The sequence below is a fragment of the Ipomoea nil genome, unplaced genomic scaffold (assembly GCF_001879475.1).
Source record: "Ipomoea nil cultivar Tokyo-kokei standard unplaced genomic scaffold, Asagao_1.1 scaffold2216, whole genome shotgun sequence".
NCBI lineage: Eukaryota > Viridiplantae > Streptophyta > Magnoliopsida > Solanales > Convolvulaceae > Ipomoea > Ipomoea nil.
The window spans coordinates 562,557-579,979 of record NW_017618644.1 but is presented as its reverse complement, the minus strand read 5'-3'; the positions used below and the strand labels follow the sequence as shown (position 1 = coordinate 579,979).

The window sequence follows — 17,423 nt, the reverse complement described above, 5'->3', positions numbered from 1 at the left end:
AGATTTCCCTTACTGGTTCTTGCACACCTTCTCTGACTTGTATTTCTCAACCTTTCTTGGACTAAAATCTTGGAACTTTGGAAGTATTTGTACACTGAGCCACTAAATATACGCATTTTTAACTAATCTGATTGATTAATCATTGTAAATTTCTGCTCATAAACTCTCTTCCTGTCTGTAAATTCTTTTTTTGTGTTGAAGAAGACTCCCCTCCCCCCCATGTTACGTTTCCGCCTTGGTGACCTCAATTCAGCTCATTCGTCCCTCCCTCGATCATTCATTGCTTGAGATCTGTGATTCTCTTCTCCCCACTGGGTATTCTTCAAAACACCTGCTTTCTGTGAGTTCTCCATTCTTTTTGTATATCAAAGTTCTCATCTTTTTTTTTTTTTTTTTTTTTTTTTTTTTTTTTTAGTTTGTGGTAACTATTTTGTACCTGTGTTTGAACATGTTTCTTTTTGAAATTTCATTAGTTCAGTTGTATTTGGTTATGTGCATAGGTGCATTGAATGAAGAAACTGTGTGTTTCTGAGGGGGTTTGACTGAGTTTGAAGCTCTGTGCATTTAATTTTGAAAAGATTTGAGTTTCTGTACTGAGAGGTGAAGAATTTTGCTAAGCTACATATTGTAAAAAAAAATATTTTTGGTGCATACATGTGTAATCTGTGGACAGTGGATGCCACCAATTCTCTTGATCAATCTTAAATGCCAGAAATTGGATGTTTCTTCTCTGTATATTTTGGGGTGACGAGGAAACCCGCAGCCACTACCCGAGAGTGTGCATAGGGTAAACCCCGCCTTGTGACCCTAGCCAGCAAAGGATCACAAGGAGGTAAATTAGCCTAGGTTGCCCATAGCTGACCGGCTCAAACCAAGAGGGCTGGGATTCGAATTTGTGACCTCGTGGTTACAAGTTTGTATCCTTAGTGTATATTTTGGAGTTATATTCTTATGTGTGTTGATGTAAACCAACCATGTTGTCTTCGAACGAAAGAGTGAAGTTGTCTCTGATGGAAATTTGTACTTGATTGCTTTTTCTAGTGGATCGTTCCAACATATTCGGTATAACATAATCTCGTTTGGCATTACAGAAGTTGAAGTAGAGTGTTTGTTTTGCGCTGAAATGCAAATATGGTGGTAAAAGGAGGCATATCCGAGTACAGAGATCGACTTGATAAGACCTTGCTGTCTCAAGATCTTGTAAATGAGGATCTACTTAAGGGCCTTGTTAAGAGTCAGATCATTAGCTCGTTAAACATTGAGAATGAAGGTAAGTTTATTGACTTAATTTGATAATCGTAATCCCTCTGATTGGTCCGTTTTTCACTTGATCAGATTATTGTACGTGTATGCTTTTGTAGAGTGTATTGACAATGTCGTAGAGAGAAGAACCAAGGAAGTACAAAACGTTCTTGGCATGTTGAGGAGCACCTCAGTAACGGATGGCGAGAAGTCGAAATCCTCTGAGCCATCACACGGTTGGAAAGTAGGCTACTCCGTATTGGCTTCTCCTTTTCTATTATTTACTCCCGAAGGGAAATTAGTTACAAACTTTTTTTTTTTCACCTCTTTACTTTTGGCAGATAAAGCAGGATAGTGAAGAATTCCGGGTTATGTATAGAGAAGGACCCGAAGGCACACCTTTTCATACACTTCTTGTTGAAGGCTATGTCGATGGCCCGGTTGATGTTTGTAAGCTAACCTTAAAACTTTGATCCTTTACCGCTTCTTCCTCGAAAAAAAAAAAAAAAAAAATTTCTACCCGTCTATGTAGGAATTTTAAGACAAACAAATAACTATGCAGGTCATTGCATCTCTTGGGAAGCAGACTTATACAAGAAATGGTAAGACGTCTAATTTTGCAAGCACAGTAATTTTCTGAATTAATCTCGATGAACACTTTCATTTTCATTTTATAATTACTTTAACTAATTATGATGGCATGAAAGTTTTGTTGTGCACCTAGATAACGTGCTCCTTTTACTAGAACGTTAGTGCCAGTTTGGCAGAATGGATTAAGAATGTTTCGCCTTTTGATTTACGACATGAGAGGATGAAACGAAGAAATTTTGCTAAAAGTAGAACACTAATGCAAACACAACAGTGTAATTTATGTCTGTTTTATCTGATAATTGATTGTGGACTATATGATTATATTCTTGCATTCGACTTGTCAGGTTGCCGCAAAGTACTATACCGACTTTTAAGATATCCTTCACTCAGTGTTTGCAGAAGATCAGAATCGGTGAACAGATATCTTTAGTAAGGTTTGTGCTCATTTAAAAGTAGAGATTTTTATGTTTACGAAGTCCTTAAAGTTGCTGATGTGTTTCGATTTGTTGGGAAGACAGGATGAAGCTTTCATGGCCGTTATCATCGAGGGAAGCTCTTTTGCATTACTTTGAATTTGATTACTTTCAAGATGGCCTTGTTATAGTGCTCCTAAACTCCGTAAGAATTTAACTTAAAATGATTTTCTTCTAACACAGCGTGTTATTGATGGAAAACTAAATTGAAACTTCGTTTCGATTTTAAGATTTCAGACGTAGAGGGCGTTGATATAAGTACTCACGGATTCTCCAAAGACGGGATACCTGATGCACAAGATGTGGTAAGAATTGATGTGGTGGGAGGTTTTGCCATGCAGAAAGTTACCGCTAATCGGAGCTACTTCCGGTGAGTTTGGCGTTTTTAAAATTTTTCAATTCAAATAGTTTCTGTTATAAACTAAGATTGGGTTAGGATCACTCAATTGGGCTATAATGCACATGGGCAAAACCACACTAAAAGATTGAATCCAGCAAATTGGCTAGTCTAACCCATGGCCTTATAAACCCATATGTTCTCTCTTATTTTATCAATGTGGGACTCTTAACACGTATAGTAATGATCCTGCTGCTTTCTGTTTTGCAGGACCATCGCAAACCTCGATATAAAATTGGATCTTGTTCCTCCAGCGTTCATAAATTTTATTTCGAGGCAGCTCATAGGTAGCGGATTCAAGCTATATAAGAAGGTCAATTCCAGTTCTATAATTGATTTTTCTTCGTTTGTTTCAATATTTGTTGTGGCATTATCTAAAGTCTGGCATTATTTTTCAGGAAGTTGCTTCAGTTACGAGAGGCGACGAAGATTTTAGCAAGGCTTTAAAAGATCCACTGTACAGTCGAGTACGCGAAGCTCTATATTCAGATCATACGTGTAATGGGGCTCCCGTGCTGGAAAACTTGACGGGAAACAGTGATAAACAAGCAAAGGATGAAAGTCGAGACGAAAATGTGAATATGGACCATATTGTGATTAATTCACCAGCAGGTGGAAATGAAAATGTTTCTTGTGAGATTGAGGAAATTGATGAAGAAGATGGCGAGAAGAGCGAGAATTTACCCAAGGACGATAGGGAACAGTGTGATTCCCCGAGCAATCCCGTATTACACAAGTGTTTCAACAGCAAAAGCAACGAGGTTGTTATTAGTCGTGACGTCCAACAAGCACTGGCAACACTAGAAAAGGCCATTGCTTTCATACGCGAAAATCAGTTGGATCTGGATGCCCGGCCCTCTTGTGGAGCCAACGCAAAGAAACCACTAGGCACGGTGGACAAGCACGATGTAGAAGAAGTAAAATTTTCAGCTGAATTACCCGGAAAGGAATCAACCGAAACAACCTCCTCGTATGAACATAGTAACAGCTACAGCAGTCGCGGCTCGAGGTAAATCTCGTTTGCTGCGTGGATTACTTTCAACAAAGCTCACTTTAATTTGTCATATACACTTAAGTGACTTAACAACTCCCATGTTAGTTTCACTATACTAGAGCCTAGAGGTGTCAAACGGTCGGGCTTGAGCCGGCCCGCCACTAGCATGTTTATTTTTTGGACCGGGTTGGCCTAGTCCAATTAAGCCCGGTCCAAAAATAAAAATTAAAGTCCGGCCCAGTCCATAGCCCTAAAAATTTAAAAATAGAATTAAAATTTATATATTTATGTATTCCGTCTAAATTAGTTTTACAAGTTCACATCTTTTTTTCAACTATTTAACTTAAAGAAATATTACAAGAAAATAAAGAAAATAAATTTACAAATTGCAACTACTAACTACTAATTAGTAGGGTAATTTTTTCAATTTAAAACAAATAAAATTTTACAACTTTAAAATATTTTAAGGTAGTAATTACTAATTAGTATGCTAGTTAGACAGTTAACTAGCTAAATAGTAAAATACGAAAATACGTAAAAAATTAATAGGCATAGAACCAATATCACAATTTCTAATGTAATAATATCATGAGCTATTACTCTATTAGAGTATATATGTATATTATATTTTTTAAAAAATGTACAGTCTAACGGGCCAGACCAGGCCAACCCGGTCCATGCGTCAAAAATTAAAATCCATCCCTGTTCGTAATATAAAACGGGCTAGCCCTAGTCCGCCTATTGTAGCAAATGGACCGGACCAGGCTGGATCAAACGTGTTGGGCCTGTACTGGACTTTGGGCTAGCGGTAATCCTCAAAATATAGACCCTCAAGCCTCGTATAAATAACAGTTAGTAAGAGGAAACTCATTTTCGTCTGGTCAGCCAGGATGTGTGTTCTTTAGAATCATTTGATTAGCTATAAAAAGCGTTAGCATCAATGCCGCTTGTTTTTTCAGGCGTATAAGCTCTAGCTTGTGCACGAGGGAAACGAACCATAATAAGATCGCACCAGCTTCACCAGACGTTTATATTGCCAATCCTAGCGAGACTCGAGACGTTGTTTCACATTCCCCAGAAGATCAAAGAGAAGAGGAGACAATTTTGGAGAAAACATTGAAGAGTGATCATTTAAGCAACATCACTAGTGAGAATCGCATTGGTAGAAAAAAACCCAGAAAACTGAAGAACAGGTGTTTTTCCTTTCTTCCTGGGAGGGGAATTGCTTAAGAAAGTAGCCTCTCTGAATTGCATCATGGAGAAATATAGGGTCAAAATCTCTTGGATCAAGTTATTATATATGGTTACAGATTGTCAGAGTTGTAGGTATATATATATATGTATCTAAAGTTCAATAGGAAAGCTTATTTGATCATAAATGGATTCGAAAATGTAATCTTATAAACAAAATTTTGGAGTCCTCATCCAGGGCTGAAATCTTGGTGTTTTTTTTTTTTGGGAAATTGTATTAAAATAATGTCTTTTTGAATTTCTACAGGATTATTATTTGTTTCTGATTCATATGCACACATTTAAAATTATTTATTGAATATTCATAAATTATCTAGAAGCTTTAAAATTTGGTTCTCTGATCTCAACACAAGGGTGAAGAAGAAAATAACAAGGTACAAGGGACACAGTCCTTTAAGGGTTTTTTTTTTAATGTAATATCGATGAATAATTTAAACTTGTGTGATTTCTTAACTATTATGTGTACCTATAGTTTAATGTGGATTGCGAGTATCATAACTGTACTTTGTTTTTCATTTTTGAGAATATAATTCTTTTAAATTTGTTTTAAGTGTTGTGTTTGTGTAATTCAATTTTAAATTACATTAAACCTTGACTAAATTGTATGTGAGTTTTGGGTAATTGACCATAGTAGTGGCTTTTAGTTTAGGCACCACAAGCACACTATGGGGTGGGGATGATAACTATAAATGAACAGCTATTACAACTGTACAGACTAGGAAAATATATACAAGAGAGAATCATAGAAAGACTAGGATAGAGAGTCATAATATGATTCAAATACATAGAGTCCTAATACTAGTCTTAATACTCCCCCTCAAGCACATGGTATACTGGTAACTTGTAGCTTCTCTCTAAGAAAAGAAAATCTAAGATTACGTAAAGCTTTAGTAAAATGTCTGCAAGTTAATCTTTCGTAGAGATGAAATTAACTTGAATGTCTCCGGAAGAACCTTTATCTCGAACGAAATGGTAGTCAATTTTCATGTGCTTGGTACGAGCATTAAGATGAGATTTGCACACATATAAGTAGCAGCAAGATCATCACACCATAATTTTGGAACAGATATACCTGACACTTTAATCTCACGCAGCAAGGAGACTATCCATGTTACTTCAGCACAGACATTTGCTAGAGCTTTGTATTTTGCCTCAGTAGAAGATCTAGCAACAGTTCTTTGTTTCTTACAGACCCATGAGACGAGATTAGATCCAAGAAATACAGCAAAACCACTAGTGGACTTGTGGTCCCCAGGACATCCAGCCCACTCAGAATCAGAGAATGCATGGAGTTCTTTTGAGACTGACTTTCTTATACGCAAGCCAAAATTAACTGTTCCTTTAACATACCTCAAGACTCGTTTTAGGTGCCCCCAATGAGATATTGTAGGAGCGTGCATGTGTTGACACAACTGATTGACTTCAAATGATAAATCTTGATGTGTTATAGTAAGATATTGTAGTGCTCCTGCCAGACTTCTGTATTGCGTATGATCATCATATAAATCTGCACTTAAGGGAATAGATTTCGAAACAGAGATAGGAGTAGATAATGCTTTACATTCTGCCATTCCAACACGTTTCAAAATATCATTCATATATTTCTGTTGCGAAAGTAAAATTCCATCATCACATTTAATTGTCTCAATCCCAAGAAAGAAACCAAGTTCACCAAGATCTCTAATCTTAAAAGCAGTAGATAATTATGTTATTAAACGAGTCACAAGATTCTGATCACTCCCCATCACAAGTATATCATCAACATAGACCAAAAAATACACATAGACAGAGTCCTGTGAGTAGTAAAATAATGATACATCCGTTTTTTATGCTTGAAACCCAACAGAAAGTATAAATGTATGTAGACGATTAAACCAAGCTCTAAGAGCCTGTTTTAAGCAATACAAAGAGCGTTTAAGTAAGCAGACATGATTGAGATACTGAGTATCAATATAACCAGGTGGTTGTTTCATATACACAGTTTCAGATAGATTTCCATTTAGAAAAGCATTGTGGACATCGAGCTACCTAATAACCCAATCAGAAGATAAAGCCAAGGAAAGAAGCAACCTGACAGTTGTGCGTTTTACCACTGGGCTGAATGTGTCAAAGAAATCATGTCCTAGTACTTGATTGAACCCTTTTGATACTAATCTTGCTTTGTGTCTCTCAATAGAACCATCTGTCTTTCATTTAGTGCGAAAGACCTACTTACACCCAATAATATTCATACCAGTCTGAGATGGTACGAGATACCATGTTTTATTCTGTATAAGGGCATTGAATTCCTAGTCCATAGGCTCACGCCATTCTGGATGTTTTACTGCATAAGTGTAACAAGTGGGATCTGGGGGACAAACCTGAGCACTCAAAGCTGTAGGTGGTGCTTGAGACCGACTACGAGTCTCCATCGTGTGGTAGATTTTACTGACTTTTCTCGCGGACGCCCCCTGGGTCGAGTGGCGACAAAAGGTGCTGCTGAAATTTGTTGTTGAACGGGCTGATCATGCCCGCTGGTGTCACCCACGGGATACCCAGGCCCGTGAGGGGCTCCCGCGGGGTCATCTACACCCGCAGGGTGTTCTGACATAGGCGATGGCACGGTAGTTTGCTGTAGGATCGATTCTGCCCATGGAGTGGTTTGAGGAGCCTGTGGTGTCTACAAAATATTTTTAGTAGCAAAGGGAAAGATAGCCTCATCAAACCGCACATCTCTGCACATATAAACCTTATTAGTCTGTAAGTCCATGCACCTATAACTTTGGAATGACTCAGGATAACCTAGAAAGACACAGGAGAAGATCTGTAGGACATCTTGTGGCGATTATATGGTCGCAAATAGGGATAACATAGGCACCCAAAGACACGAAGAAATGAGTAGGATAAAGGGGATTTATGCAACTTAAGATGAAGATTGCAGTTATTTAAAACAGTAGATGGCATTTTGTTAATTAAATATACAGCAATCTCAAAAGAAAAATCCCAGAATTTATACAGAACAGAGACATGAGTAATGAGAGTTAGACCCGTTTCAACTATGTGTCTATGTTTTCTTTCGACACAATCATTTTGTTCATGAGTGTAGGCACAAGACTGTCGATGAGTGATTCATAATTGAATAAAGGATAAGTGTAATTTTTTGTATTCAGCTCCTAGATCAGATTGAATGGATTTAATTTTTCTATTGAAGGAACACTCAACCATAGTATGATATTTTTCAAAGATGACATAAAGATCATATTTTAATTTCATGGGATAATACCAAGTGTAACAGGAGTGATCATCCACGAAAATAACAAAGTAACGATAGTCATCAGTGGATAACAAAAGAGCTGGACCCCAAATGTCTATGTATGTTCAGATGCTTGGTGTGTGGATTAAGTTCAACAGATATAATGAAGAAAAATTTTGGAAGCAAAAAAAACAAATGCCAAAATAAAAAGGTCAACAACTAATTTAGTGGAAGTTTTACCACTTTACATTTGTCTTAACTAGCCAACAAAATAACAAATGCCTTTTGCCAACCAACAACTTAGCAAGCTGGACAAAAAAAAAAATCAAGTTTAGTGGATGTTCTACCACTTTACAACTTAGTAATAAAAATCAGCAAAATATTTTCAGTATTTGCTAACTTCCAAAACAGAATATCAGCTTCATATTTACAGTGCTCACTTGATTGATCAGGCTACAACAAAGAATTTTAAATATTACAGAAATAAAATTAAAGAAATATATAAAAATAAAATAATTGAGTAGGACACCTTTCTTATCTTTGTTAGTCTGGTAGGACACCAATCCTAGTAGGACACCGTCTTTTATTATGGTCTGAATTCTTACATATTGAACATCACATTTCTTTTCCATTCTTTGACAACTTTAGCTTACCACATGCAATGGTAGTGCCACTAGTAGTAGTGGTACCATTGCCACGACTTTATGGAACTTCACTGGCCTCACGATTTCTTTTCGTTTAGGTCTTCCTGACATTTTTTTTTTTGGGAATTGGACCCTCTTATCTCTTCACATTGAGTTTTTGGCCAAAATAATTCGCCATTCATAGGTTCAAGTGAATGTGCATATGTCCTTATGTATACTTTTTTTGAGTAACATGTATCAAGGTAACCCTCCGGATCTCTTCCTTGATCAAAGATGGCACATATTGCATGTGCACAAGGTATACCACTCAAATCACATGACCTACATGAGCAACTTCTATTTTCAAGTTTAACCTTGAATTGGTTTCTCCCATTCATAATCTCATACCCATAATCTCCATTAAAATCAACCTACCATCAAATATAATAAAAAATACAAGATACATACTAAATACAACACACCAAAGTGAGTAGATCAGATAACACCACATACTTACCTTCCACCCAACATTCTCAAGTATATTATGATTAAGCTTCTTCATTATCAATGGTCAATGATTTCCAGTCCACCTCTCAACAGACTTCATCTTTGTTGCAACCTCCTCATTACCCCAACTCGTATATATGTCTTCAAGCATTGGAATGATAGGTTTTACTCTTGCGTTCACTAGAGTGCTATTGAATGCCACACATAGATTATTGTCAACAATATCACACTTGACATTTGTTCTAAAGAAAGCTTTACACCGCAACCTTAATGGGTACCTTAGTAATCATTCAATGCTATTAGTTTAAAATACAATGGGCAGAAAATCATATGGCCACAGTATAATAATATTGGACAGAATTTTCATAATGCAATTTGGAACATGAATATACCTTTCTATGCTCCACCCACACCCACCCTGATGCCAATTTGTGCGGCTTCCGCAGGCTGGATTTAAGTTTCCTTCCCTGTCCCCAAGGTGGCATAACTGTAGTGCGTGCTTCTTGTGGTGATTTAATTCTATGCTCCACCACCATCTCCCAAACCACCAAGTTCTATGTCTGTAATCAGCTAACCAAGCAGTGGGCTGCTCTTCCTTCTGGCCCCCAATTCCAAATCCAATTGATTGAGTGGGTCATAACGGCCTATGGCTTTCTTCGCCTTCCTGCTCCCTGTTCACTTTGCAGCCAATGTGTAGACAATTCTCGCTATAATTTTGTGGTGGCTCAATTTTGTATTTATCCACGTTCTTATTTCCAAGTCGGACTTCACCTCTTCTCCTCTCAGGAAGGTCAATGGAAAACTCTTGTGGTTTCATTACCGCGGCGCTTGAGGTTTTCAGTCCCCCACTATAATAAAGGAATATTATCTTCTATGCCCCTTGTCCCTTATAAAGGAATGTTACATTGGCTGATCTCTGATTTTTTTATTCTTGTGTATGATCCCCGGGGGCGGAGCCACCCCTACCCCAAGGGGGGCCCTGGCCCCCCACCCCACCCCCATTTTTAATAAATATATAGGTATATATTATTATAATATGGATAAATTATACTTTTGGCCTCCCTCCTAATTTTTTTTTTTAAAAAAATCTATTATGTATATATTAAATGAACTCGAAAGTTACACTTTTTGTCCCTAAGTTATGAGATAATTGTAGAATTCGTCCATAATTGTTGGTCGTGTTCACTTTTCGTCTCTAAACTATAATTAACGTTGAAAATTTCGTCATTTAAATGACATGTTGTGGTCACTCTTCCTTTCTAAGCTATACTTCGTTCTTAATGTTTTGTTAGTAAAGGGACGAAATTTGCAACATCAATTGCGAAGTATATTTTAGGGACGAAAAGTAAGCATGACTAATAATTATGAATTCTTCAATTACCCTATAACTTAGTGGTTAAAAGTGTAATTTTTCCTATTTTTTACTATTGTATAATTTGTGTTATGTAAAAAAAATTCAAAAGTAATGTTTGACAATCTTAACGATCGTACTCATATAATTATATATTTCATATATTATTGTACATAGTATAATTAAAAATAATTATCAATAATAATTGGCACAATCATATATGGTATATATATAATAATATTGTGTGGTTGGTACTAATATCAACTAAGATAATAAATTTCTTCTATAAATTTGGCCCCCCAACCCCAGCTTTCTGGCTCCGCCACTGATGATCCCTATACTTGCCCTGGAAAATTTTCTCGTTCAATTGATATGCCAACTTGTTCTAATATCGCGGACTACCAAACCATTGGAATATTTCAAGATCGTCTTCGTGCAACATGCATTGGGGGTTGTAACCGCTATGAATTTCCCATACATTATATATGGGAGCTGGAGGACTACAACATGGGGAACTGGAGTTTGGTGCACAAGATTTACGTTAATGAAATTCCACGTCTCTTGAATCTCCTGGATCTTGATCTTGATCCTAAAATTAGAGAGACAGGATTTCACCACCGTGATATATGGAAGTGCTTTTTATTGGACTGATTCGGTTGGGTGGTCAGTTAGTAATGGGATTGCCCATTCAATTACTGAGCAATGGTGGCCAACACCCGTGACACCACTAACTTAACTTGCACGATTAAAAGTAAGTTGAAAAGTATCAGTTTCATACAATATCTTTCTAAAGATTTCTATGACCGTTTTTCCCATTCTAGTTTCCTTGTGATAGTTGCTCTTTGCTTCTTATTTAATATATATATATATATATATATATATATATATATATATATATATGGCATATAATTTGTATAGCTGGCTCAATAGCTAACACATTTTATTTGGATTATAGTTGTATCAATAATATTGAATTTGGATATTCTTTTCTTTCAATCCTAATATATTTACATGTTATAGTTGCAGATAATGAAAATACTCTTGGGAATTCATAGAAAAAAAAAAACAAAAAAAAAAAGAAGGTGAAAGGTAGATATAGAGTTTTGTCACCTTCTCCCCATCTATTAGAAAAAGACAAATTTGAAAATTTTTCTTATTTCATTAATTTTATATGGAGTTACATTTCTTAGTATTGTTTTATTGATCTACCCCTTTGTGGGATTCATGTAATTTGAGGCCGGAGAGAAAATATAGCTCACTTGACTTCTATTTTATTGATGAATGATGATTAAAACAACTTCCATGATTTGTTAATGATATGATATGATTTGTTAACTTGACTTCTTATTTCCATTGTTGTTTAAGTTCTATAATTCTTAGTTGCGCGGGTGAAGAAAATTAAAGTTAGTATCCACCTTTACATTAATGTTTCAATTAGGATGAGACATCTGATGGTTCATTAACACTTTCTTGCTCCCTTATGGGTGTTTGGTTGGATCATGGATGTAGTTAGAATTCATTTCTTACTTTATTCCGTGGCACAAAATTACAATTTCCTTCTTTTGCTGAATTGCAATTCGGTGATTGTGAGAATGGAAAAAATAAAAGCGTGAAAATGACAAAAGTTGTTTTATTACTACTATTTGTAATCATTATAAGAAAATAATATATATCATAATAATAAAAATAATTAGAAATTTTAAATAGTACTAAAGATTCAATAAATAATTAACATTTACATTATATTACAAATTATTGAAAATTTCTTTGTAAATAACATTTTTAGTTATGTACTCAAAGATTATCTATTATCCCCACAAATCAAAATTTTTTTAAGTCCTTAGATTATCTATCCTCAAAACATCAATATGTAATAGTGTTTGACCCTAATTTTTATTTATTGCACATATTATTTGACCCTAACTTTTATTTATTGTCATACGGGAATTACTTCTTTTGAAAGTTGAATGATAACCTGGGATCTGACGGTATGCAGATAACTACATGTTACCAAGCACAGTATGCAGTTGAATTTTCCCCCTTTTTTCGCCAGTCTTTTAGCCATGAAGCAAAGAGGACATCAAGTAGTGCATTTTAATTACCAAATTTTCTTGAGTTCAGGCATTTTCCAATAATGACTACTGGATGGAGCCGGATTCTATTGTACTTAGTGCACTTATCAAGCATGCTTAATTACTTAATGACAGTCTTAATGAGGATTTCTCATGAATAGTCCGGATTTGAGTGGATTAATAGTTTATGTTTCTCTTGTGATCTTTGCTTTATTTGTTAATCTACTAACCTTCCAAATGTGTTGCTATCTGGTGGAGGCCTAACAATTGGGCAAATTATACCATGGATCCAGGTTTACCTCGCATTGTAGACCATGGTCCAAAAATAACCTTTCAATTCTGTATCTATAGTTGACCAATTCCGATTCTGTACTTGAGCTATCATATTATATGTGTAAGCAATTATCAAGATTGAGTTACAATGCAGCATCTGTTCATAACTACATTCCCAACCTACTGAAACACAAAGAGTCAATAATATCGCATCTGTGGCTCCTCTCATAGAGACCAAATTGGTATCACTAGACCATAAAGTGTTAGCATGTAAAGAATGTGTTAACTGAAGGTACATAATTTTTATATATGTTCACAATGCAATATGAACACTGGTCCATAGTATAACAATTCTAACAATTGTGTACCAGTACATACTGCCCCCCACACATATCAAATCGCCACCAACTTCATAACAATTGTGTATCCATATTCCATACTGCCCGCACCCATAACAATTCCAAGCTAAGGTATCGATCCATGCATTATTGTAATTTCCCACTTGACCTGTGTGGCTGTGTCTGTACTTTGGATTTGGTCCTCTTGTTTGAACTTTGAAGTATTTTAAGAGAAATTTATTTAGAGCATTGATTGTGTTACAAAATTTTATGATTCTATTTGTCCCACTTTATCTGTTATATTTAATATTCATTAGTCATACAAATTATTTCTTCTTTATCCTTTCTTATTTTTTTTTATTAGTTTGTAATTATTTTTAAATTTAAATTTTTATACTACTTTTACTGTAGTACGTACTTTTACCGCAGTTTCTAAATATATAAATTTTATATGCTAGTATTAAACTTGATGTTTAAAAACTTGTAAACTCACAGTACTGTAATTTACTGTATTGTAAAATTTTCCATTAAAAATTCAACTAATCTCATCTAAAGAATAAGCAGTAATTTCTCTCTTTTGCGAAGCTTAAAAAGAAAAGACAAAAGAAATGTACTTACACCCCAAACCTCCGTTTTATTCCCTTTTCTTCACTTTCCTTACATGCAAGTACAAATATATGTCTATTTTTGTCCTTTGACATTTATTAGTTTTACTAGTTTTTTTACGCGTATTGTGCGATTGGGATAATGCCTAATGTTTTTTTTTTTTTTTTAAATAAGTACTTTAAAGTATATCCATGCAAGACTATATTGGACTTGTTCATGCATATAGATAATTATTAAATGTTGAATTTGCGTATTTAAATAGGTAATTCTAAGTTTACAAATACAAGATAATATAGTCAAAATTTATTATAATTGTCAATAAAATAATTGTATAGGTATGGTTGAAACCAAATACAGGAAATAAGGGAGAGCAAATAAAAATTAGGGCATAAAATATTAAATATATACTAATATTGAAGAGATAACTGCCGATTGTCAAACAAGTACATTGCGAGGTAGTTTCTCACTTCAATTTATTGTATGATTTGGATACTCTTTTTGTCAATAAATCTCCCAAGTAGTTAATATGATTGACTTAATTATATTTTTTATTCTTTAAAACAATTATTATTATTATTATTATTATTATTATTATTATTATTATTATTATTATTATTATTATTATTATTATTATTATTATTATTATTATACCCTTAGGTCATTTTACATGTTAATCTAAACAACTAATTTTTTCAAATATCCTTTTACCAACCGTGATATAATTCGCTGGTCAAATTCGCTAACGCTAACCACTAACTGCTGATTGTCAAACAAGGACATTGCGAGGTAGTTCTCACTTAAATTTGTTGTGTGATTTGAATTCTCTCTTTGTGATCAACAAATCCCTCAAGTAGTTAATATGAGTTGATTTATTAATTATAATTTTTAAATTTTTTCATGGTATTAATAAAATACTTGGTAAATAAATATATATCATTATTTTGTATTATAACTTTGATACTTAATTAAAAATAGTGCACAAAAAAGATAATAGACAATGTAGTGAATATAATAAATTGATGAATTTGAATGTAAAGAATTTTTACATTGGAGAAATATAAAGACAATATAACTAATAAAATTATTTCTCTTAATTAATTTATTGATAAGTAATAATTTTTTTTTTAATAAAGACATTGTAGGGACAATGTAGCGAATATAATCAATTGATGAATTTGAATGTAAAGAATTTTTATATTGGAGAAAAATAAATACAATATAACTAATGAAATTATTTTCTTATTTAATTTATTGATTTATTGATAATGAATAATTTTTTTTTTTTGAATAAAAACATTGTAATCAGTCAGATAATGAATAAAGACATTGTAGAGGCGGCCGCCTAGGCGCCGAGCCAACTTTGATTGGGATGAGGTTCGAACCTAAGAGGCTAAGACCTTTCTTATTAAAATCAATGATTAAGTTAACGGTGAACTAATGGAAATTAACGGAAAAGATAATATTTAACGGATAATCATATTCATTAAGGATAAATTAGAAAATCTTAAGGAGAAATTAAAATCTGATCAATCTGAGCCATTCATTTGATTAAAAAATTTGACCGCCATTTTTTTGACCCATTATAGGTCTAACTCTCTTGGACTCTTATTAGTATACTAGTTTTTTTACGCGCATTGCGCGATTGGGATAATGCCCCATGTTTTTCTTAAATAAGTATTTTAAAGTATATTAAGACAAGATTATATTATAATTGGTCATGCATAGATAATTGAATGTTGAATTTGCGTATTTAAATTGATAATTCTAAGTTTAATTTACAAATGCAAGATAGATAATATAGTCAATATTGATTATAATTGTCAATAAAATAATTGTATGGGTATGGTTGAAACCAAATACGGGACATAAGGGAGAGAAAATAAAAATTAAAGCATAAAATATTAAATATATAATAATATTGTTTTAGGTGTTTTGCTCAGTGTTCATTTTTTTTTTTTTTTTTTTGATTCAATGCTCAGTGTTCATTTAGTTCAACCATTATTGTTGAATAAATTATTATGGATAAAGAAATTCCTAATTTAAGAAATTTAAATGTAGTAAAAATTTAAAATTTTTAATTATAATGTAACCCAAAGATATTGGACGATTGGTAAATATGATGTAACCCAAAGTTCAAAATGATAAAGAAAGTGTTTTGGTTATTCAACAGTTTGAAGCAACAATTTGTTCCAAACCACTGAAAATACAAACATTGCAATTTACAATATTTTTACTTAACGTTTTTTGAGAATGATTTCCCCAAAACACATCTATATTTTTTTAAAAAAATTATTATTAAAACAATTATTATTATTATTATTATTATTATTATTATTATTATTATTATTATTATTATTATTATTATTATTATTATTATTATTATTATTATTATTATTATTGTTAACATTTAGGTCATTTTAAATGTTAACTTAAACAGCTAATTTTTCAAATATATTTTTACCAACTGTTGATATAATTCGCTGGTCATATCCGCTAATATAATCTGTTAACGCTAATCGCTAACTGCTGATTGTCAAACAAGGATATTGCGAGGTATTTTCCCACTTTAATTTGTTGTGTGATTTGAATACTCTCTTTGTCAAAAAAATCCCTCAAATAGTTAATATAATTGGCTTTATTAATTTAAATTTTTTAAATTTTTTCATGGTATTAATAAAATACTTGGTAAATAAATATATAACATTATTTTGTATTATAACTTTGATATTTAATTAAAAAATATTGCACAAAAAAGATAATAGACAATGTAGTGAATATAATCAATTGGTGAATTTGAATGTAAAGAATTTTTACATTGGAGAAAAATAAAGACAATATAACTAATGAAATTATTTATCTTAATTAATTTATTGATAATGAATAAATTTTTTTAATAAAGACATTGTAGGGACAATGTAGCGAATATAATCAATTGATGAATTTGAATTTTGAATGTAAATAATTTTTATATTGAAGAAAAATAAAGACAATATAACTAATGAAATTATTTCTCTTATTTAATTTATTGATAATGAGTAATTTCTTTTTGAATAAAGGCATTGTAGACACATAATTCTAAATTAAAAAAATGCATATGTATTATTTTTTGTTGTAGCTACTAAATTATTATTTATTATTTAATATAAGTAAAATAGAGTACTAATTATGCCAACTTTAATTTGATTGGGATGTGGTTCGAACCTCTTTCTTATTGAAATTAATGAGTAAGTTAACGGTGAACTAACAGAAACTATGGAAAAGATAATATTCAACGGAAAAATTAACGGATAATCATATTCATTAAGGATAAATTAGGAAATCTCAAGGAAAAATTAAAATCTGATCTGAGCCATTCATTTGATTAAAAAATTTGACCGCCCTTTTTTCTACCCATTATAGGCCTAACTCTCTTGGGCACTTATTAGTATAGTAGATATATATTAGATTAATTAATAGCTATATTTTCTAAACAC

The 17,423-nt window shown here is 33.1% G+C and overlaps 2 protein-coding genes across 3 annotated transcripts; one reads left to right on the top strand and one right to left on the bottom strand.

Annotated features, from left to right (window-relative positions):
* Positions 1-6: 6 nt before the first annotated feature.
* Positions 7-5,153, top strand: LOC109150185. 2 transcript variants are annotated; one of them, XM_019298093.1, is made up of 11 exons: positions 7-315; positions 1,092-1,270; positions 1,362-1,486; positions 1,584-1,692; positions 1,805-1,844; positions 2,178-2,267; positions 2,352-2,451; positions 2,537-2,676; positions 2,914-3,016; positions 3,102-3,712; positions 4,657-5,153. In XM_019298093.1, the coding sequence occupies exons 2-11, from the start codon at positions 1,132-1,134 to the stop codon at positions 4,925-4,927; spliced, it is 1,728 nt and encodes a 575-aa protein (XP_019153638.1). In that variant the 5' UTR covers positions 7-315; positions 1,092-1,131; the 3' UTR covers positions 4,928-5,153. The 2 variants fall into 2 exon arrangements, with proteins under 2 accessions (XP_019153638.1, XP_019153637.1); XM_019298092.1 differs by having other exon boundaries at positions 7-340.
* A 778-nt stretch (positions 5,154-5,931) lies between these two features.
* On the bottom strand, positions 5,932-9,365 carry LOC109150172 (uncharacterized mitochondrial protein AtMg00810-like). The gene is made up of 3 exons (XM_019298079.1): positions 9,321-9,365; positions 9,178-9,234; positions 5,932-6,633 (listed from the first exon to the last, which is right to left on the bottom strand). Exons 1-3 carry the CDS (start codon positions 9,363-9,365, stop codon positions 5,932-5,934), a joined length of 804 nt encoding a protein of 267 aa, XP_019153624.1.
* Between the last annotated feature and the right edge of the window lie 8,058 nt (positions 9,366-17,423).

Coding starts and splice junctions, on each gene's coding strand:
- LOC109150172 (XM_019298079.1), bottom strand. CDS start 9,365: ATGAAGAAGCTTAATCATAATATACTTGAGAATGTTGGGTGGAAG. Junction 9,235..9,320: donor TTGAGAATGTTGGGTGGAAG/GTAAGTATGTGG, acceptor ATTTGATGGTAG/GTTGATTTTAATGGAGATTA. Junction 6,634..9,177: donor ATGGGAGAAACCAATTCAAG/GTTAAACTTGAA, acceptor ACTGCTTTTAAG/ATTAGAGATCTTGGTGAACT.
- LOC109150185 (XM_019298093.1), top strand. CDS start 1,132: ATGGTGGTAAAAGGAGGCATATCCGAGTACAGAGATCGACTTGATAAG. Junction 2,452..2,536: donor TTATAGTGCTCCTAAACTCC/GTAAGAATTTAA, acceptor TTCGATTTTAAG/ATTTCAGACGTAGAGGGCGT. Junction 3,017..3,101: donor GATTCAAGCTATATAAGAAG/GTCAATTCCAGT, acceptor ATTATTTTTCAG/GAAGTTGCTTCAGTTACGAG.